This window comes from Neovison vison, chromosome 13, assembly GCF_020171115.1.
Source record: "Neovison vison isolate M4711 chromosome 13, ASM_NN_V1, whole genome shotgun sequence".
NCBI classification, from domain to species: domain Eukaryota; kingdom Metazoa; phylum Chordata; class Mammalia; order Carnivora; family Mustelidae; genus Neogale; species Neogale vison.
Window position 1 is genome coordinate 40,611,018 of NC_058103.1, and position 22,669 is coordinate 40,633,686.

General features: G+C 40.5%; 2 protein-coding genes across 4 annotated transcripts in view; both read left to right on the forward strand.

Moving 5' to 3' along the window:
• The window catches only part of RTN1 (reticulon 1), a 225,257-nt gene extending 224,447 nt beyond the window's left edge, over positions 1-810 (forward strand). For all 3 annotated transcript variants that reach the window (XM_044230060.1, XM_044230059.1, XM_044230061.1), the window contains one exon: positions 8-810. In XM_044230060.1, the coding sequence (XP_044085995.1) occupies positions 8-50 (43 nt within the window). In that variant the 3' untranslated portion in view covers positions 51-810. The remainder of the gene's footprint in view (positions 1-7) is intronic.
• Positions 811-18,692: 17,882 nt separating this feature from the next.
• Positions 18,693-22,669, forward strand: part of CCDC175 (coiled-coil domain containing 175) — a 69,443-nt gene continuing 65,466 nt past the window's right edge. Inside the window, exons 1-2 of the mRNA XM_044229803.1 lie at positions 18,693-18,867; positions 20,595-20,680. Of these exons, the coding sequence (XP_044085738.1) occupies positions 18,711-18,867; positions 20,595-20,680 (243 nt within the window). The 5' untranslated portion in view covers positions 18,693-18,710. The remainder of the gene's footprint in view (positions 18,868-20,594; positions 20,681-22,669) is intronic.

Here is a 22,669-nt window from a genome sequence, read left to right on the forward strand (position 1 = left end):
TTTTCAGGATTCAGGCTAAAATCCCAGGCGCTAAAAGGCATGCTGAGTAAATCGATAACCCACCGGGGACTGGACACAAACCAGAATGTGTGGAGTGGTAACAGCTCTGTTCTTACATGTTACTGCAAATTGATTGTTTCTCCCCCCAATACCATCATCTTAGAGACAAACTCTCAACAGCTGTTTTCGGGCTGTTCCTGTACTCTTAGGATATTTGAGTCACTTGTGTCAAGCACTAAAGTATAGAGAAAGTGTATTAGATGTGGTTTTAATTTTGTGTTGCTAAAAAAAAAAAGTGCATGATGGTGAGAGCCCAATTTATTTTTTTCTTCTTCGGTGTTCTCCTCCTCCTCTCTGCAATGCTTCTGTAGCTTCTAATGTCCCCTGTGGCTAGGCCTTTCCCGCCGAGTGCACCAATGCAGTAGTGGAAACCGCTTACATGTCCTTGGGTTGCTGGTTGGATTCATCTTTAATAACAATATATAGAATTGTAGACTGATGTTTTAGTGTTTTTCCAACACACAACATAAAAATAAAAACAGTTGGCCGTACTTCTGGTAATCAGTTTTGTATAACTTAAAATAATTAAATAAATGAATAACAGCCCCTCCCCCAAAAAACATGCAGTACTTTTGTTGTGTGGGACTGACAGGCTGATTTACATGTATGGTAAAAAGTACCAGCATGTTAACTTTATTACAATTTGTATTACTTTCTCTGTAGTTCCTAATGGACCTAATTATGGACTCTGGATATTTGCACTTATGTACTTGATACTGAATGCATAAATAAATGTTACTAAATGTAAAACCTTCTCCCTCTCTTCTTGTGGTATGACCAGAAAATGCAAAATTTCTAAGAGACAGCATCTTCCGAGGACAGGTTGGGAAACCTGAGAGCAAGAGCTCACTTTGTTCCTTGCTCCAGAACCATAGGGCCCAATCCCAACTTGGCATGTGCCCCTTTGGGGAATTGACGAAGCCACCAAAAAGTCATAAAACTGGAAAGCATACTTCATGTTGTACTCTGCGGGGTTGATGCAGATATTTTGAGTCATACTTTAAAAACTGGAAAGTGATACAAATCCTTCATAAATCTCTTTTATAATTTTTAATATTTTATTTATTTTTTATGTTTTTAATTAACATATAATGTACTTTTGTTTCAGGAGCACAGGTCTGTGATTCATCAGTCTTACGCCACATCCAGCACTCACCACAAGACATACCCTCCCCCTGTGTCCATCACCCAGCCACCCCATCTCCCCATCCCTCACCCCTCTAGCAACCCTCAGTTTGTTTCCTAAGATTAAGAGTCTCTTATGATTTGTCATCCTCTCTGGTTTCACCTTCTTTCATTTTATCTTCTCTGCTTTGTTTCTTAAATTCCACATGTCAGTGAGATCATATGATAATTGTCTTTCTCTGATCGACTTATTTCGCTTAGCATAATACCCTCTAGTTCTATCCACATCATTGCAAATGGCAAGATTTTGCTTTTTGATGGCTGCATAATATTCCTGTGTGTATGTGTGTGTGTGTGTGTGTCTGTGTGTGTCTGTGTGTGTCTGTGTGTGTGACATGATATACATATATCACATCTTCTTTATCCATTCAGCTGTTGATGGACATCTGGGCTCTTTCCATAGTTTGGCTATTGTGGACATTGCTGCTATAAACTTCTTATAATAATAGGCAACAATTTATTTGCTATGAAATCATTCTTTTGGTAATTATTTCTTGAACACCTTCTGCATGCCAAGCACTGAGAACAGGGCTGGGAATAAAAGAGATGACACTTCCTGCCATCACCAAGACAAATCTTACAAGGATTGCTTGCTGCTTTTCATAAAAACCAAATTGCATATTTCATTTCACTGTTAGGGTCAAAAGTCAAAGAGGATGAAATTGAACAGGATGAAAATAGTAGCAGTGGGAAGAATAAAAGTAGCAGGAGAAAAAAGGAACCATGACTTACAGAAAGCTGCCTTTGACCCAAGTTTTACCTTGGGCTCAATAAACACCCATGGAGGTCCCCTTCCATGAAAAGTGGTGTGACGACCACAAGAGCAACTGGACACTGTGCCAACAGCCAAGATGGGGGGAGGTGAGGGCAACTATGTAGAAATGTGAACTAAAGAAAAGGCAGCATAAAATAAGAACTGTCTTCCAAGATTAGAGCAGCAGAGAAGGATTCTCAGAGGAGGTAAAATTTGCAGCTGGGTCCTCGTATGGATTTTTCCAGAGGGAGAAGGTGGTTCATCCCAGTATGGACACAGAACATGACCTGAGATGCTGAGGCTCAGAAGTGCATGGTGTATGCAGGGAATGGTGCGTGACAAGCTGGACTGGGGTGTGAGGTGCTTGGGGTGAGGCTGTACTGCCAGGTGAGGCTGAAAAGCCGGGTTGAGACAACTAAGAAGAAACTTGAATGCTAAGGGGTTTGAGCTTGTTTTTTAGATCTCAGAGTCACACAAACACACTGAAGATACAGGATACTGGAGGGTAGAAGAAGATTGTAGCATAACTAACACCAAATAGGTGACATAGGAGTAGGCCTCTGGCAGAGAAGCTGTAGGGGGAATATAAGGTAAATATTCTCCTGTCCTTCATCCTTTCTCTTGGCCAAACATGCCAAGACCCACTCTGCCCAGAGGAACTTCTAGGAGATCATGTGGAGGGAGATGGGCCCGGAGTTGGTGACTGACCAGGTATAGGCTTTCAAGACCAAAGCTGACCCTGTGTTGGTGGCTCAATTTTCACACCCAGACAGCTTGGTCCCCTTGCCCTAGCCCCAGTTCTGCCTAAGACTAGCTGTTCAGGAGAATGCAGAACCATTTTTCATGAGAGAGCCCAGAGGACCTGGTGTGGGCAAGGAAGATAATTAGCTGGACATGGTCCCTGTCATTTTTTATGGCTACTAGATACAGAAAAGGACCCTTTTTCCATGTGTGCTCTCTAGTCTCCAACCTTCACAATCATGCTTCCTGTAAGTGGCTTCATTGTGTAGAATTAACCTTCCTCCATATCTGCATTTGCACCATTTTTTCCCCTCCTATTGGCCCAGAATTCCTCTTTAGGAGGCTCTACGGAGGAATTCCATTCACTGGCAGCGGTGGAGAACATTTCCTGAGGAGACTCCTGCTTTTACAAAATAACAGGTGTGGGCATAGAATTTTACTTGATGGAATGTGAGGCACAGAATATTGGTCAAGATGATATTCAAGGTGAGGGATACAATGTGAGGACCCGATGAACAGGTAAGGAGAGGAGCAAGAACAGAGTCTCCCAGGGACCCAGAGTGAGTGAGGTTATCCTGAAAGCTGTGAACAGTACAAAATTTGTATAGCTTGTGGATGAGCCCCCCCCACCAGAGGGCTAGGTAGACAGAAACTGTGGTATGCTTTATGGTTCATTCAGGAATAAAAGAAATAGAACTGTTGATGCATTCTCAGCTCTTTGCCCACGTATGTTAGTTTCCTGGAGTTGCCCTAGCAAAATGCCAAAAACTGGATGGATTAACACAACAGAAATTTACTCTCTCCCAGTTCTAGAGCCCAGAAGTCCGAAACGAAGGTGTTGTTAGGACCATGTTCTCTCTGATGGCTGTAGGAGGAGAACACCTTCTTACCTCTTCTAGCCTCTGGGGTTTTCCAGCAATGCGTGATGCTCCTTGGCTAGTAGATGGCTCACTCCAGGCCCATGGCCAACTCCTCCCTGTGTGTCTTCACATGGCCTTCCCTCTGTATCCAAATTTCCTCTTTTTATAAGGATAGCAGCCATATTGGATCAGGGCCCACCCTCATGACCTCACTTTAATTTGATGGTCTCTATAAAAGACCCTATTTCCAAATAAGGCCATATTCTGATATACCAGGGTTTGGGACTTCAGCTTATCTTTTTGGCAGGACACAATTCAACCTATAACACCGCCCCAGCCCTCACATCCACCCGCCTTTATGCCATTGTGTAGACTTTTCCTCCTATGCAGAGCTGGGGCCTGTTTCTCCAGTTGTTCCCCACTAGGGAATTATTGCTGAGAAGTGGTGGAACAGCTCCTCCCTTATTCAAAGGTACTTGAGTTTGGCTGAGTACTGGGCCCTTCTTCTCTACTACAGGGTTCCAGCAGTCACCGCCCTGTCGTTGAATAGAGCAGCTCCCGACACTCAAACTTTAGCATTCTTGTCAGAGTATAGAGAAGCAGGCAGGGAACACAAAAGAGCCACCATTGGTATCTTGTTGTTAGCCAGTGTAGTAGTTGGTTTAGCACTCAGCTAATCCAGGCTTCAGACTCCAACCTGCCTCTCTACTGTTTTATATTGGTACCATTTTCAAGCTCCTAAAAATGATTTTTTTCTTTTTGATTTTTCATTAATTCAGTACATTGAATATTACAGTATTAGTTTAGCTGACCACTGTTTCTTTGACGAATACATTGAAATGAATTTTTTTAAAGATTTTTATTTATTTATTTATTTGACAGAGAGAGATCAAAAGTAGACAGAGAGACAGGCAGAGAGAGAGAGGAGGAAGCAGGCTCCCTGCTGAGCAGAGAGCCCGATGCGGGACTCGATCCCAGGACCCTGAGATCATGACCTGAGCCGAAGGCAGCGGCTTAACCCACTGAGCCACCCAGGCACCCGAAATGAATTTTTTTGTATCCTGGGCCATAAGATTTCTTCTCAAGGAATTTTTTGCTGGAATGAGCCCTTCCAGGATGTTAACCAGGGTTTTTCAAGTAGAAATTAAAGGACACTACACAGCAACATAAGAAGCTAAAGTATGAAACTCGTTGATAAAGTAGATTTTAAGTCAAAATTTGTATTTAGAGACACAGAAGGTCATGATACAATGATGAAAGGGTCAATTCATCAGGGACATATAACAATTATAAAATATATGCATCCAACATCAAAATACCCGAGTATATAAGACAAATATTGACATATCTGAAAGTAGAAATGGACAGCAAACTATAATAGTAGGAGACTTCAACATCCCACGTTCAGCAATGTTCTGGACAGAACATCCAGACAGAAAGATCAAAATTTTGAAACAAGGTATTTTGACAAAAGTATAGACCAAATAGACCTAAGAGACATACTCAGAGCTTTTCACCCAACAGCAGAAAAATACACAGTCTTCTCAAGTGCACACAGGACATTCTCCATGAGAGATTACATGTTAGCTGACAAAATGAGTCTTAACAAATTTAAGAAGATAAGTGTTATACCATGTATCAATTCTGACCACAGTGGAATGAAACTAGAAATCACTAAAAACAAGAAAATGGGAAAATTCACAAATATGTAGAAACTAAATAATAAACTCTTGAACAATCACTAGGCCAGAGAGGAAACCAAAAGGAAATTTAAAAGATATTTGAGACAAATGAAAACAAAAACACAAATTATCAAAATTTATGAGATGCAATAAAAGCAGTATTAAGGGAAGTTTATAGAGATAGATGCCTACATTAAAAAAGAAGAAAGATCGCAAATAAATGACCTAACTTTATACCTTTAAGAACTAGAAAAGAAGAATTAAACTAAACCCAAAGTTAGCACAGAAAAGGAAACAATAAAGATCAAGGCAGAAATAAAATAGCAGAAAAGCAATAGGAAAAAAACAACAAAACTAAGCATTTTTTTATTTGGAAAAATCCACAAAATTGACAAACTTTTATCTAGACTAAGAAAAAAAGAAAAAGAAAAACCAGAAATGAAAGAACATACATTATAACAGATGCTCCAGAAATAAAAAGGATCATAAAGGACTATTTTTTAAGATTTATTTATTTGAGAGAAAGAGAGCATGAGCAGGGGGAGGGGCAAAGGAAGAGGGAGAGACAGTCCTCAAGCAGATTCCCCACTGAGCGTGGAGTCCAACCTAGGGGCTCAATCCCAGTCCCTGAGATCATGACCTGAGCCAAAATCAAGAGTTGCTTAACCGACTGAGCCACCCAGGTGCCCCAGGACCATGAAGGACTGTTATTAAAGATTATATGCAAACAAATTGGATAACCTGGAAGAAATGGATAAATTTATAGAAATATACAACCTACCAATGCTGAATCAAGAGGAAATAAAAAGCCTGGACAGACCAGTAACAAATAAGGAGACTGAAGTAGTAGTCAAAACCTCCTCACAGAGAAAAGCCAAGGACCATATGGCTCACAGTGAATTCTATCAAACATTCAGAGAATAAATACAGTTCTTAAACTATTCCAAGAAAGGAGACTACTTCCATATTCATTTTATGAGGCCAGCATTATGTTGATACCACAGCCAACAGACACTACAAGAAAACTATAGGACAATGTCTCTGATGAACATAGATGCAAAAATTCTCAATTTGAAATACTACCAAACTGAATTCAAAAATAGCATCAAAAAGATTATATTTTGGCCCACCTGAGTTTTTCAGATTTTTAAGCTGATTCTTGGTTTCACTCAGATCATGGTCTCAGGGTTGTGAGATCAAGTCCAGCATTGGGCTCCACGCTGAGCACAGAATCTGCTTAAGGTTCTCTCTCTCTCTCTCTGCCCCTTCCTCCTTCTCAAATAAATAAATAAATAAATCTTTTTTTTAAAAAAAGATATTGCATGGCCAAGTGGGGTTTATTCCTAGGAAACAAGTTTGATTTAACATACACAAATCAATCACTGTGATGTACCACATTAACAAAATGATATGTAAAAAAAAATCATAATCCTCTCAGAGTCAGAAAAAGCATTTGGTAAAGATCAACCTCTATTCATGATAAATATATTTTAAAAATAGGTATAATAGGAATTTTCTTAACTAATAAAGATCACTTGTGAAAAGCTTACAGCTAACATGATCAATGGGAAAAACTGAAAGATTTTCCTCTAAGATATAATACAAGGAAAGAAAGCTCTTTCTAATCACTTCTACTCCACACAATACTGGAAGTACTAGCAAAAGCAATAAGACAAGAAAAAGATATGAAAGACATCCAAATCAAAAAGGAAGAAGTAAAATAATCTCTATTTGCAGATGACATGATCCTACATGTAGAAAATTCTAAAGATTATACACACATATAAAAAACTGTTAAAACAGTGAAGTTGCAGGATACAAAACCAATGTACAAAAATCAATTACATTTCTTTGCACCAATATTCATCTATCCAAAAAAGAAATCAAGAAAAAAATCCCACTTAAGATAGCATAATGGGAATAAAATACCTAGGAATAAATATAAGCAAGGAGGCAATAGATCTATACACTGAAAAGTATAAGACATTGATGAAAGAAACTGAAGAAGACACAAATAGAAAGATATTCTATGTTCATGGATTGGAAGAATTAATATTTTTAAGTGTCCAAAATGATATACAAATTCATTGCAATCCTGAAAGTTCCAATGGCATTTTTCACAGAAATAGAAAAAGCAATTCTAAAATTCATATGGAACCATGAAAGACCCTAATTAGCAAAAGCAATCTTGAGAAAGAACAGAGTTGAAGGAATTATACTTCCTGATTACAAATCATATTACAAAGCTATGGTAATCCAAATAGGATAGTACTGGCATAAAAACAGACACACAGACCAATGGAACAGAACAGAGAGTGCAGAAGTAAATCCAAGCAGATGGTTAACTAATTATCAACAAGGGCACCAAGAATACCCAATGGGGAAAGGAGAGTTTCTTTAATAAATGGTACTGGGAAAATGATATCTACGTGGAAAACAATGAAATCGGACCCTTATCTTACACCATATAAAAAAATTCAATTAAAAATGGACTAAAGACTTAAATATTTGACCTGAAGCCATAAAACTCATAAAAGAAAACATAAGGGGAAAGCTCCTTGACATTGGCCTTGGCAAGGATTTTTTGGATATGACACCGAAAGCTCAGGCAACAAAAGCAAAAATAAACAAGTGAGACTACATCAAACTAAATAGCTTCTGCACAGCAAAGGAAACAATTCACAACATGAAAATGCAGCCTATAGATTGAGGGAAAAAATGTTTGAATGGTGAGCTCACCTTACTACTGCACTGGGCAGAGCTCTCAACAGAGGGAGGCAGAGCAGGTGTGAGTCTGAGGGTCAGGCCAGGCTGACAGAGAGAGGGCCTAGGCCTGGCCTTCTCGGTCCCCTCTCCATTATTACCAGAAAAGTAGTAGCAGCATCGTGTGGAGAGAGCCTTCTGACAGGACAGAGACTTTCAGAAAAAGGACGCAGCCAGCCCTCCAAGACTGTCAGGGAGAACGCCCAGGTAATGAAGAACTTTTTTGTTGTTCTTTCAATTATCACAGAAAATTATTCTTGGCTCTATATTCACAAAGTAACTTTGAAAATTAAAAATTAAATGTTTCCATTGAGTTGATGAGGCTTTCCCCAATACATACAAACACACCCCAGGGCATGTACACTTGTCAGAAACTTCTAGTTATCTCTGTATTTTCTTTCTGGTACTCACCAGAACTCATATTAATGGTTCAGTGCAAAATAGCCTTTTGGTGTATAAATTCTTACATGGACAAATTGCTCAATGTCAATGAGTGTGATATATCTAGTCTGAGATAACTAGAAATTGAAATAGGCAGTGTAAGATTTCTCATATGACTCCCATCAAACTACCCAGAAATGCTGCAGTACTTCTCAGTTCAATACACTTTTTGTATTGTATTTGAATCTACCTGACTATAATCTCTTGGTGGCAAATTGATCCTGACTTCCTTTTTGTTTAGTAAAATGTAGCCCATGGCTTTTTATTTCCCCTAAGTGGGAAAGAACACCCAGATGCTGGCTACCACAAAATACATTCCCAGCAGAATAAATGGAGATTTCTTCAGGGACTCCGTTATATTCTGTTAGGTTATCTGTGTGAATCCATGTAGGTGCCTAGTTTTTGGTAGGATCTTAAACCTTCATTGGAAAGAACAGTGCTAAACTAAGAGCATTTCCTCCTGGTCTTACAGTGTTTCTTAGGTAAAGTACATTTACTTTTTTTCATTTTTATGAACATTGACCTTGTTTTTAATTTTCTTTATTTTCTAAATTGGTTATCCTACTAAATGTAGTTAGCCAATTGACATATATAATTTTAGCTATCTGATTTATTTGTAAATAGATTATTTTAAAACCATTATTTTAAGACTGTTAAAATGAAACCTTTTAGCAATAATATGGTGTCGTTGAGCCAGACCCTATGCTGGGCTCTTCACAAAATTATTTCTAATCCTCGGAATTTCTAAAATCCTACATGATTTATGTTTTTATACTTATTGTCCAAATGAAGAAGCTGAAACTAAAGATGTTTAGATAACTGGCACAAGTTTATAAAACTATTAAGTGATAAAACAAGGACTTGGAAACTTTTTTGTCTGATTTCAAGTCCTGGGCCCTTACCAGTGAGCCATACTGCTTTTCCTGTGTTTCTGTGCCCCCTCCCTATAGTCTAGGGCAGGAACAGAGCTGCTTCAGCAAGACGATTTGGTTGCTAGTAAAGTAAAAAACCACTGAAGTATAGGAACCATAAATAGTCATTTATTGAAAGAACATAGGGAGTCCAAGGGCTTAACTACAGAGGATTTGAGTATTTTCCCAAACACACAATTTTGCAGCTTTGACCTTGGTGGTTGAAGATGGAGGTAGTTAAATTCAGGCGTTATCTAACAACCCTGCCATCAATAGGGGCAAAAAAGAAAGAGCACAAATCTGAAAGAGCTCTCTATCATGGCTTAATTTTACATACGCATTCATCCTGAACCAGAACATGCATCCACATTGCAACAGAAAAAGAAATCCTCACAGTTGGAGCCATGGTGCCAATTCATTCGTCAACTCTGGAAGCTCATTCATCTGGAAGAACTGAGAATTCAAGTTCTCATTAGCTCTGAAATCATGGTTAAGGAAGAATTACCATTTTTAAAATAATAACTGAGTAATAATCCTGGCACAGTAAAATTTACTTAGGACCAAACTTTTAACTATGTACAATTTAATCTGGTGATTCAAAATGTCCTTCAAGGTCTTATAATAGTAATGGCCATCAAGGCTGTCATGAATGTCAGCTCTTGCCCTATGGGGCTATATATAAGAGTGGTGTGAGACCCTCAGGAAGTTGCCTTTTTCCTCCAGCACTTGTTTTCTAATAAATCCTGAACTGCAGAAGATTTTTTAATTCTACATTTTTAAAAATTCTGAATACATGAATCTTTCCTATTACCCATTTCAGCAACATCTTCTGCATCTGTTATGTGCAAATTGCTGTGCTGGATGCTATAGGAGATTCAACAATGAGTAAAACACAGTCCCCACTTTTAAAGAGTTCATAGTACATGGATAATAGTTACAACTTAATTTATGGAGTGGCTCATCTTGTCTCAGACATTGTTTTAAGCACTTCATGTTAATTTATCTAATTCTCCTGAGTACCTTACAATGAAGGCCTGATTTTAAAGATGAGAACATTGAGGCAGAAAGGTTACAAAGCTATATAGTAATAAGATACTATGCCAAAAAGTATAAGACCATGGGATAATTTGCCACCCATGAAGTTTGAACAAAGTGCTTTGGAGGCTCTGGCATTATTAGGATCAAGGAAGAACTTATGGATGAGACCCCTTTTGAGATGGGCTGGCAACAGTGTGATTTCAGTAGGCTGAGAAACCAACTGTAATGCAGACTCTGATTTTGAACAGGTTGAATTTGACATGCTGCAGCTCAGTGGGATGAGAATGTTTAGTCTACAAAACTAATTAATACTTAGAGAAGAGATTGGGCAAGAGATACACACAGAGTTATTCATGTAGATTCAACTCTGTAATGGGAGGAATTTAGAGAGCATTAAGAGAAGACCAGGTTGGAGCCCAAGCAGAATGCCCCTTCTTAGCAAACAGGAGGAAGGGGACGAGGAGCCAGCAAAGGAAGTGAAAAAGAAACAGCCAGAACCAATTAGGAAGTGAGTTTCTAGGGAAGGGCTGGGGATACTGGCTAATGGTGTCTAATCCTTCAGGCGAGAAGATAGTGGGAATGGGGCTTGAGAAAAGGCCATTAGAAGATGAAGAAAAGAATTCAGGGTGAAGAGGTACATAACCACCAAGAGGTAGACCACACTTTTAAGAAGTTTGGTAATGAAGGGAAGTAGAGAAAGAGGGTGGCAGAAGGGTTCAGTAAGATGCCTGGGCAAGAGTTCTGAAGAACACATGAGGTGAGGGGGAGCTGATTGAGAAAGGTCCTTGAGGGGGTGGGAAGGAATGGGATTGAGAGCTGCGATGACTTACTTATATTTTTATTTTCCAAATGAGTCTGGAATGTCTCAACTGTAGCCATATATGGAAAGAACAGTCAGCCAGTGTTATCTGACATTTTCTAAATTTGCTAAAGACCAAAAAAGAGAGAGAAGACAGATTTTTAAATCAAATGGAGAGCTTACCTACTCCCGTGATCTTTACTGAATCATCTTCAGATGAATCATCATATCTAACACACTTTTTAAAAATAATTAAATTGATTAAAATAAGGGAAATAAAAATACTGCTACTTAAAGATCTTGAGTGTTGGAAATATCTATAAAAATGCTACATGAACTTTAATGATCATCATTGCTACTTTTCTAGATGAGGAGACCACCTGAAGCATCAGTGACTTAAGAGAATAATGAGGACATTCTTGCTAAAATAGCATTTTTGTTTCAGGCCCAATATCATCGTGGATTACTCTGCAGATGCTCACTTAAGAAAATCACAACACCTGTAATTGATTATGATAATCTGTCCTACCATAAAGTGTTACATGAGGCAGACATAAACTGAACCACCAAGCAGCAGCCAGCAGGGAACAGCTTCATCTGTTCTCCAACAACATTCTCACAGCAGCATTGTGTGCACCACCAAATCCAAACTCCTGAGTTTGGAATTCAAGGCCTTTTTCAGTGAAATCACAATCCAAATTTCTTGCTGGGCTCCTGCTTTTCCTCTCTGTGCCCTCCATGCTCACCAGCCACAGCCCCCGTGACTCTGCCTACATCTTCACCCCAGCCCCAACTCCCTGCCCTGGTGGTGTAGGCCTGAGGCATCTCTGACACAGCTAACAGTGTCTCAGACCTGGAGTCAGAAGGATTGTTCTGTCACCGTGCCAAGGTTAGCCCCAAGATGATTGACTCTCATCTCTGTGATTTTCTGAAATATAGGATCATCATAATAATCACCCTGGAGAGTTATGATAAAGACTTCATAACTCATGGAGGCAGTTCTAAAATGTACATTTTATAAAAGCACAAAATGCTTTGGAAGTGGGGTACTACACTGCACCATACAGGAATTACATCTAGTTGTGAACTGTGCTTCAAAACCTACACTTTCCCCTACCTTTAAGGCCTTTTTTCTTGAGAACAGGGACCAGATCACATCCAAGTGTTTAATCAAAGCACTGATTAGTGCTGGTATGTGACAAAGCCTAATTGATCTGGATTGATCAGAGAAAGTAAGCTTTTAGAGAAGGAAAACACAAAGAAAGGAGGATATTGGGAGGTTGGCAGCTGACTTCTTTGCATTCCCACTTTTACTCTCTTCCTTTCCTCTTCTTTCACTTTCCTCTGTCTGTCTTGTTTTTCTTGAACTCTGTTTCCCCTTCACAAAGAGAATAAGAAGACTGACTCCCTCTCATGGTTTAAGTCTCCATTCTTCAGAGAGGCCCGTCCTGGTGCTACCCATAGGTCTCTGTTGTATGATTCACTCAACACAATGTCCAGCACACAACAGGCACAAAACCAACACATGAAACATGAAGTCTGATGTTGGCACGTGTGTGCCCATGGCTTTCTCTGGTGCCTGGCAGGCTTCTTTCCCTCTCTGCCAGCATTAAGCCTCAGAACTTTCCCTAACTGAACACTCCAGGCAGTCACTGCTGTCCAATAGAAATGACATGGAGACAGAACCAATTTTCCACCTGTGGGACAGCAACTCTTGATTTAATTACAGTAATTTTCACCAAGAGCTAAATGACTGAGAGGTTTAAGGAGGTTGAGGGATATAGAAAGGATATTAGCATTTGTATTTCAGAAGAAATGCTTTTTATTTTCCATTTAGTAGAAGGAAAAGATAGGAAATACCATGGGGTCTGTGGTAAGGACATCGTTATCCTGCTGAAGCTTTATAATTCCAATGTGTGAAGTTCCACTTTACAAATGAAGAATGGAGATGAAGAGTTTAAACTCCCTAAGCCAATCTAAAACCATTAACAAATGATGCAATTGGTATTTGATCCAAATCTCTCTAGCCCCAAGAAATTGTTGATAATGGATGACAATAAGGAGTCAAGAGACAAAGGTGAAAAGGAGAACTCCGAACCAGGTATTGTTCCAAACACCAACGTGGTCTGCCCACAGCATAATTCCATCAAGGGCACTAATCCACCTATTTGCTTTCTAATAATCTGCCATTACCTAGGGGACTTGCTCTTCCTGCCATTTTGCCATAACTGATTGTGTGATGGAGTCACAGAAGCTGAGAATTATAGTCTAACTATGAGACAGGCACTTTAGAGGCAATGAGAAGTCCAAGGGGTAGGGAATCTTTGTCTAATGTATAATTGTCTTGCAGACCTAGTCATAACGTCAATGCAAAGTCTTAAATGGGAGAGATCCTACCAATATAGGAAAGGACCAAGACACCCTTTCTATTCAATGCTAAAAACTTCACTAATTTCTTGGCAACTCTTAGGAAAGGCCCACCCAGCCAGCTATTTTGGGCCTGATATTGAAGCTAATAAATATTAGTCTGGAGGACATATGTATGACTGACATTCCACTGATAATCCTGTAGCTGTTTTGAAGCCTCTTCTCTCCTGCCAACTCTACAGAAGCTGGAAATCCAGACATTCACTGTTCTAAACCTCCCTTTCATGGGTGGTCTTGTGACCCAGCTCAGGCTACTGAGAAATAAGTGTCTTGAAAGGACTCTGGGCAGATTTCCTTCCCTGATGAAAGGAAAAAAGGGCTTCTATATGTCTCCCCTTTCCACCGCTTCCCAATTTGTACAAGGGCATGATGTCTAGGCTTATGATAGCCACCTGTGACCATGAAGCAACAAGCCAGAGGATGAAACACAACATGCTGAAGATGGCAGCGCATTAGACAAAAAGATCCTATTGATCAGCCACTAATGGGGAGGCAAGGTCATGTGCCAGATATTAGGCCTTGTACCTGGCACTGGTAGCGTCAAGAGTGAGGAAAACAGAGACTTGGTTTGCTAGAATCCTCACTTCTTTAGAATTTGAGCATGATGCAGTACTGAATCCTCATGGCTCCTGACATACTGAATACAAAGCATTGCAACCTGCAACCACTTTCCATAGGGGAGATGTTTGACACATATATCAAGAATGGTACTTTGGGGGAGCCTGGGTGGCTCATTGGGTTAAAGCCTTTGCCTTCGACTCTGGTCATGATCCCAGGGTCCTGGGATCGAGCCCCGCATTGGGCTCTCTGCTCTGCGGGGAGTCTGCTTCCTCCTCTCTCTCTGCCTGCCTCTCTGCCTACTTGTGAGCTCTGACTGTCAAATAAATAAATAAAAACTGAAAAAAAAAAAAAAGAATAGTACCTTGGCCGGGTCTAACCCAGGGTCTAGAAACAGAACTAAGAGGTTGAGGTTTTCCCTGGAGGTACTAGATTTATGGAAAGAAGCAACAACAAGAACAAAATCATTCTTGAAGACCACATAAACCTCAGATACTACAGAAATTGCAACGAGCCTAAATACAGGGGTATATATATTCCTGCACAAGTTAGGGATCAAACTCCAGGCAGCAGCTGGGTTCTCCTGGCCCTGTCAGCAGCAAAAGGTAAACAGAAACAACTTGCTAACCACAACTCAACCAAAAAAATCAACTTCAGCACGGACTGGGGAATTTTAATATATTGTCCAGGCTACTAAGCAAAAGTCTGCCGGCTCGGGTCATGATCCCAGGGTCCTGGGATCGAGCCCCGCGTCGGGCTCTCTGCTCAGCAGGGAGCCTGCTTCCCCTCTCTCTCTCTGCCTGCCTCTCTGCCTCCTTGTGATCTCTGTCTGTCAAATAAATAAGTAAAATCTTTAAAAAAAAAAAAAGTATTAACTGAAACAGAGATGCCTGGCTGGCTCAGTTGGAAGAGCACATGACTCTTGATTTCCCGGTCATGAGTTGGAACCCCACATTGAGTGTAGAGATTACTGAAGAAATAAATTAAAAAACCTAAAGAAATTAACTGGAACATGAATGTATCATACTACTGAAGTAAAAAGATGCACAAGAGAAGTGATATGTGGCTTTTGACTCAGTGAACAGCATCTATAGCTAATGAAGGCTCAGAAAGCATTTTTTATACACTCAACTATATTAAATTTGTATTTTGTTTTTTATTTTAAAAAGATTTACTTTTTTTCTAGTCACAAAGGTATACATGCTTATGGAAAAATATTTAAATACAGAAATAAAAAGTTCAATTTACCCATTGTATTAGTTTCCTATTGCTGCTATAACAAATCATCACACATTTAGTGGCTTAAAACAACAGAGATTTATTATCTTACCCTTCTGAAGGTCAGAAATCTCAGTGGGCTAAGGTCAAGGGGTTGGGAGGGCTAGGGTTCCTCTGGAAATTTTGGGGGAGAATATCTTTCCTTGCCTTTTCCACTTTCTGGAAACCATCTGCATTCCTTGGCTTATGGCCCTTCCTCCATCTTTAAAGGCAGCAAGGTAGTATCTTTGAGTCTCTAACCTTGATACTGATTCTCCTGTCTCTCTTCTTCACTTCTAGGGACTCTTGTGATTACAGTGGCCCCATCTGGATAATCTAAAATACTTTCCCTATCTCAAGGTCTACTGATTTCTATCCCTAATTCCATCTGCAACTTTAATTATCTCTTACCATGTAACATAACATAGTCACAGGTTTCAGGGATTAGGATATTTTGAAGAGGCATTATTTTACCTACTACACCCATAATTTTACTAATCAGGATTAACCACAGTGAACATTTTAGTGAATAATATTTTCCAGACCACTTTCCATGCATATGCATATAGAAATCTACCTCTATACATTTATTTATGTATATAGATATATAAAAATTGAATATTACACTTGTCTTTTGTTACTTGCTTATTCCACTTGAGCTCTTGGGAAATGTGTGTGTGTATAAATTTATACCCATTATTTTTAATAGCTATCACTTTATCATTTTACCATTGAATTATGTTTTTTGATGTGTTAAACACAGCATTAAGTGTTCACTTAATTTAGTCCTTACAACAATATTATAAACTAAGAGTTATTATTACCAACACTAACCCTTCAGAGCAAGGACACTGGAGGGCATTCATAGAGAGATCAACTTGCTCAAGAGACACCTCTTCCATTTAGTGGTAGTACTCATTTGAACTACCCCATAACCATATTCTTCACCATATGGTGACCTGCTTCCTAGGATATGCCAAACAGATGTCCCTTAGGTTATTTAAACCTAGGGTCCCACTATAAACCATTTTGGATGTTTGTAATTTTTTACTATTAAAAATAGCACTGATAAAACAAGATCATATGCATGTCCTTGGACATTCCTATGTTTTTTTTTTTAAGAACAATTCTTCAAAGCATTACTATATGCTAAGATTCTTTATATGTATTTCCAAAATGTCTTCCAGACAAAGTATAGTAATTCACACTCCCAGTGTCAACACTTTGAATTATTATTCTTTTTAATCCTAATAATATAATGAGGGAAATGGGCATATAATTTTTTCTTTGCTAATTTCTTTAAATGTTCTTTCACTATATTTGGGGGGATTTTTTTTTTTCCTTTTATGAAGTGCCTATTCATGTTGTTTGCCCAGGTTTCTATTTGGGAATTGATTAAGTTCCCAAATAGAAAGAATGGTTTGGATTTTGTAAAGGTCATCCCACACAGAAGGAACCGTGAGTCAAAACAGAAGCTGAAAATACCTCAGCATGTTCAGGAAAAAGAAAGAAAATAGACACAAAAAGTCATAAAATCCAGGGAGCACTGGGTGGCTCAGTCAGTTAAGCCTCTGACGTAGCTTGGGTCATGATCCCAAGGTCCTGGGATGGAGCCCGGCTTTGGGCTCTCTGCTCAGCGGAGAGCCTGCTTCTCCCTCTGTCTACTGCTCCCTCTGCTGTATTTTCTCTCCTGGGACAAAAATATAAATAAGATCTTAGAAAATAAATAAATAATAATATCTTTTTTAAAAAGTCATAAAATCTAAAACAAATCCAATAAGGAAGTGGGGGTCACTTGGGGGCGTCCAGTCTAGGTAGCCCATGAAGAGAGGAATTTCTCACGGGGAATGTGCTGCAAGGGCTATAGAAACGCAAGAGGACGTCAGGAAGACTCGGGAGAGGACAAAGTGGCAGCACCTTGCTCGGCTCGCGCATGCGCGCCCCGACTGCTGTGCCCTGGCAAAGTGGGGGCGGCACCGCCTCCCACTGCTGCGGTCTCTGGAGCCCCCAAAACTACTGGGACTTGCGCCCTACTGGGGTGGCCTGAAACTGCCACTCCTGGACAAAGGAACAGAAATGGCTTCTTGGCCGTCTCATGTCCCGCCCGTGTCCCCGGTTGGCGGAACTTAGGAAACCATCTGGCAAGAGTTATTTGCGACATCTCTTTTCCAGGCTTCCAGCCTCTGCCACACCCGGGAGCGCCCAGAAAAGCAGGGAGAGATCTGAACGCCATAGACCCAGTCTCGCAAAAGCGGGGACCCAGGAGAGTGTCCCCGGCTGGGATATGGCTCTTCCCGGATTCTAGAACTAGTTTTGTTACCGACGTGCTAGGTCTTCTCCCAGGCAGTCCAGCGGAGTGATTCGGGGCAGAGGCTCAGGGTCCTCCCTGGAAAGCAGAAAATGTAACTACCTCAGAAGATTTTGTAGAAGTTAAAAGGGTTGTTGTAAAGGACTAAAAAGGTGCCTGCAGTGTAGTAAGCATTCAAAAAATGATAGCTAGTGTCGCTGTCACGATCTGATTTTAGCTTTGCCATCTGCAAACTTATAAGAAGAGGGTTAAGACATCTTTGCTGATTTCTTGCCGGCCAGAGGAAAGAGGAACTGATCGTTGGCCTCAGTCTGAGCCTGGCACTGGGCCGAATTTTGGAGATGCAGAGAAAAATAAAGAATATCCCTGCCTCCAAGAGCTCACGGTTTGTTAAGAAGGAGGAAAACCACTGATTCCAGGTAAAACGTGCAAATGATAGACTAGATACAAGGAAAGTTCTAGAAGAGTACTGAGATGGGTTTGGCAGCAGAGTGGAAAGATCGATACGGACTCCACTTTAAATCCAAAATTATGCCCTGGGACCGTGGGCTGATCACTTAGTCATTCCTGCCCAGTTTCCCAGTCTGGGAAAGCGGAGCTGGCAGAACCGGCCTCACAAAGCCGCTGTGAAATCACAGCTCCTCCTGGAGGACCTGGCACAGAGACGCGTTCCCAAGTGATCCTTATTATGATTCCAGGGCTCCAGACAAACGTCCAGGACTCGAACCAAGATCTGCAAACGCAAGGAGGAAAGGGCGGCTGGAGAGCGGCCCCGCCCTCCGGCATCTGTTAATTACCGCGGCCGAAGTTAAAAGAACCTGGGAAGCCCCCACCCCGGGAGTTGCGCAAGGCCTCGGCGTCCCTGTCGCCCGTGGCAACCGGCCGTCCTGGCTTCAGGCCCGAGAGGCTCCGCGCAAAGCAGCAAGATGGCCCTGAGCTCCTGGTCCCCAGAGCTGGGGTTCAGCGAGAAGACGGTGCGGGCGGCGGCCGTCTCCACCGGCCCCTCCCTGGAGTTATGCACCTTCCCCTCCACCCTGGGCTCCTCGGTCGCGACCGCGGCGCTGGAGCAGCTCTTTGTCGTGGGTGAGAAGCCAGCGGGCACCTGGGAGGTGGCCCCTAGCCGGCACCTGGGGGAGGGGGGTGTCCTCAGTGGAGACCTCCCCGCGGGAACTCGGGGTGTCCCAGGCTAAGGCAGAGCCCTCTCAGACTCCTTGGGGGAGAGAGAGAGGCAGCGCGGTGGGACCCAGGGCTCAGCTCTCTTGCTCTAATGCCACGGGAGCGACTTGGCCCAGTTCACACTAGCAACTGGTGACAAACTCCAGGCAAAGCCTGGTCGCAGCGGCCACTGCCGTTTGCCTGCGACTGGGGTGCCCACCTGCATTTAGATTATACATCTTAATTTCCGCTTCTCCCTTCTTTCTTTGTAAGCTAACTTCCTCCAAAAGTTTGTCATGATAAAGTGGAGAGTTTAAGAGGCAAACAAGAAAGGGAGTGTTTAAGAAGCTCCTGTTGTATTAGACAAGGAAAATTAAACAAGGATGTTTGGGAGATGCAGACATAGTAACTCTGCCTGGGGACAGGTTAAAATGCTTCTTTAGTTAGAAAGCCAAACCTGTAATCAAGGCACCTAAGTTTAAGATAGGGTCCAAGAAAGGGCATTTCTTGTTGAGCTCATAAACCATTGCCGCCCAACAACAAGAGCTAGGGTCCTGGGATCGAGCTCCACATCAGGCTCTCTGCTTGGCAGGGAGCCTGCTTCTTCCTCTCTCTCTCTGCCTGCCTGTTTGCCTACTTGAGATCCCTCTTTCTCTGTCAAATAAATAAATAAAATCTTAAAAAAAAATTTTTTTTTTCCTTTACTCTTCTGAGGGGAGAGTATGGCCATTAAGGCTAAGGGCTTTGGAGTCAAACTTGTGTTTGCATCTAGACTCTCAGTGATGGGCTCTGTGACCTTGAACATATGATACACTCTCAAAAGTCAGATTTCTCCACTGTGAAATGGAAGTCATCATAAGATTACAGTAATCAACTTAGATAATGAATGTAAAGCATTAATCTCATCAAACTTATCCCACACATGAAGATGTAGGCCTGGAAGTCATTTGGACAAAGTCTGGGTAACTTCCTGGCACTAGAGCCAAGGTAAGTATCGCTCCCTCTGTTCTCTGCCTTATATTCATTTTTCCCCTTCCTCCTTTCCATTTGGTACATATCTGGTCTTCATTACCATTACTAACATTTCATAAACCTCTCTTCTTATGTGCTTCCTACCTACAGTGTGTGAAGGAAGAGAGACACCTTTTATATGTCTGTCTACCTCACGCCTACCAGTTTTACAAATCTTTACTCTCATCCCAGGATTTAAATATTGGCACAGAAGTAAAAATGACATAAGGGACTTTGAAACCGTTAAGTAAATGAGTGGATTTTTTGCAAAATATTTATATGTGTATAAGTATATGTACTATGAAAACATTCTCAAACCTACATTATAGGCCTGTTATATTTATTCCTTTCATAAAAATTTATTGAACTTTTTGTCCTGTTCTATATAAATTCCTTCTTTCTCTCATGAGAGAGGCAAAGATGGAATATCAAGAGGAGTTTGTCCTCAAGAAGCAATAAATATATACCTAAGTGAGAATATTATCAATTAGGAAATACGTTCAGAAGAGATTCATATAAGTACTATAGGAATTCAGGTATCATTTTCAGCTGTGCAGGCATTTGAGCTAGATCTAAAGGGTTAAATAGGATTTGGACCAAAAAATAAGAGATCTTCTTTTCTAATTTTTTTTTCTTTTTTTTAGAACAATCACTGCAAAGTGACTATTTTAAATGCAATGAAGAAGCTAGGACCTTTCTTAAGGACATTGCTATCGCCGTTAAGAAATTGGTATGGTATTACCTATAAGAACTATTTTTTTTTCAATCTTTCACTTATTTCTTTATCAACTTTTAATTTAACACCAAGTCTATTCAAGATACTTGAGTAGATGAATAGGGAAAATATTTATTCCAAGTGAAAAAATGTTTATCTCAATTCACAAGCATTTGCACGGGTGTTGATCAGCTGGGGAGTGCTGCCTGATGTTCCATGAAGAACCCCGAGTTAAGACCTGTGCTGTGAATTGGGCGGGGTGGGGTGGTGTGGGTGTTTGCATTGCAGCCTGCTTAGGAGAGCAATACTGGTGATGGCGTTGCTCCATGAAGGGGCGGGCCACATTGTCAAATGCTTGACCCCAATATAGAAGCCCTGTATGGTCCCTATTCACTCAGTTCTCCATAAGCAATTTCTTACATAACTGCTGAGAGATGACTTGGTACCTGTTCCACTGAGGTACAGTACTGGTCAGTGAAAACAAACCAACTCTTTGTTATGCTCACTGGGCCCCATCAAAGAAATAGTTAAAGAATTTCCTTTTGAAGCATCAGGTGTGTCTACATGGTCCTGGGTGATATTTACAATGCTTCCCCAGCGGGGTCAGGAGGGTGACGTCTCTTCATCTGATTTAAAAATATTGAAGAATCAACTGCATATCAAGTATCTAAAAATGTAGACACGTGCCTCTAAAGGAGTTTGAGTCTATAGGTTGCTGAGAAAAGTTCATCTCCTTGATATTTTTCCTGTGATTATAGGTACATGAGTATGCAGACTACAGCATTATGCTCTATAGTCCCGGTTTATTGAATACAGGTAAAGCCTGGGAGCTGGTGTGTGTGATGCCACTGTGGCCCCGTGGAAACCTGCCTCTGCTTTGTTCTTTGAGTTTTATTTTCCTCCTGGGTTTGAAGGGGTCAAGATATTTAGTGTGGCTTACTGAAGTATCTAGTATGTCTCCATGTAATATATGAGTTGTGAAATCTCTTAGCGATAAATCCCTCCATCTTATAAAGCAATTAATTTTCACCATTCTGAAAGCACAGCGTATTTACCCTGGGGGAAAAAAAAGTTTTTTAAATAGACAAGTAAAAGGTGGAAAGTAAAAACCACCATGCTCTCAGCACCCTAAAATAATCATAATTAACTCTTTAATGAATGTCTTTTCTACTTCCAGGAAATAGGCAATGCCTGTATTGAAATCTTTTTAATAGAAAAGTGATCATGTTATGTATATAATGAAGTCATCTGCTTTTTATGACTCATAAAATATAATGGCATTTTCGCAGGTCAAAAAAGAACTATAGCCATCACAACCAATTATTTAAGAGAAGATTTACCTATTTTTTTTTTTTAAGATTTATTTATTTATTTATTTGATAGGCAGAGATCACAAGTAGGTAGAGAGGCAGGCAGGGGCAGGGGGGTAGGGAGTGGGGAAGAAGGCTCCCCACTGAGCAGAGAGGCTGCTGCGGGGGCTCCATCCCAGGACCCTAGGATCATGACCCGAGCTGAAGGCAGAGGCTTTAACCCACTGAGCCACCCAGGTGCCCCATGTACCTATTTTTTTTTTTCCACTAACAGATTTTTGGATGGTTTTCCTTTTTTAAAATAAGCCTCACCAAAAAAACAAAGCATAAAAATCCCCACCAGAATATTTGTTTGGATTTATGGGTATGTATAAAAAAATATTGTTCTTTTTATACCTAAACATTTTTATAGGCATTTTCCATCTTTTAATTAATCAGGTTTTTTCCTCAGCATTACCCTTGTTTTTGGAGTCTCTCCTTTTAAGTTGAAATTGCATACAAGAAACAGAAGAAAAGATAATTTCTGAGAGGAAATCAGCAGAGATTAAAAGATGTCTTATTTAACAACTGATTATAGAAGAGTGATTTTTCACACTTTCTATTCCAAATAAAAATACGAGCAGAAGGTGTTGAACAGAAATCAAAGCTTGATCTCTAAAAATATTTATAATAGGGGATTGCTTAGGAAATCAAT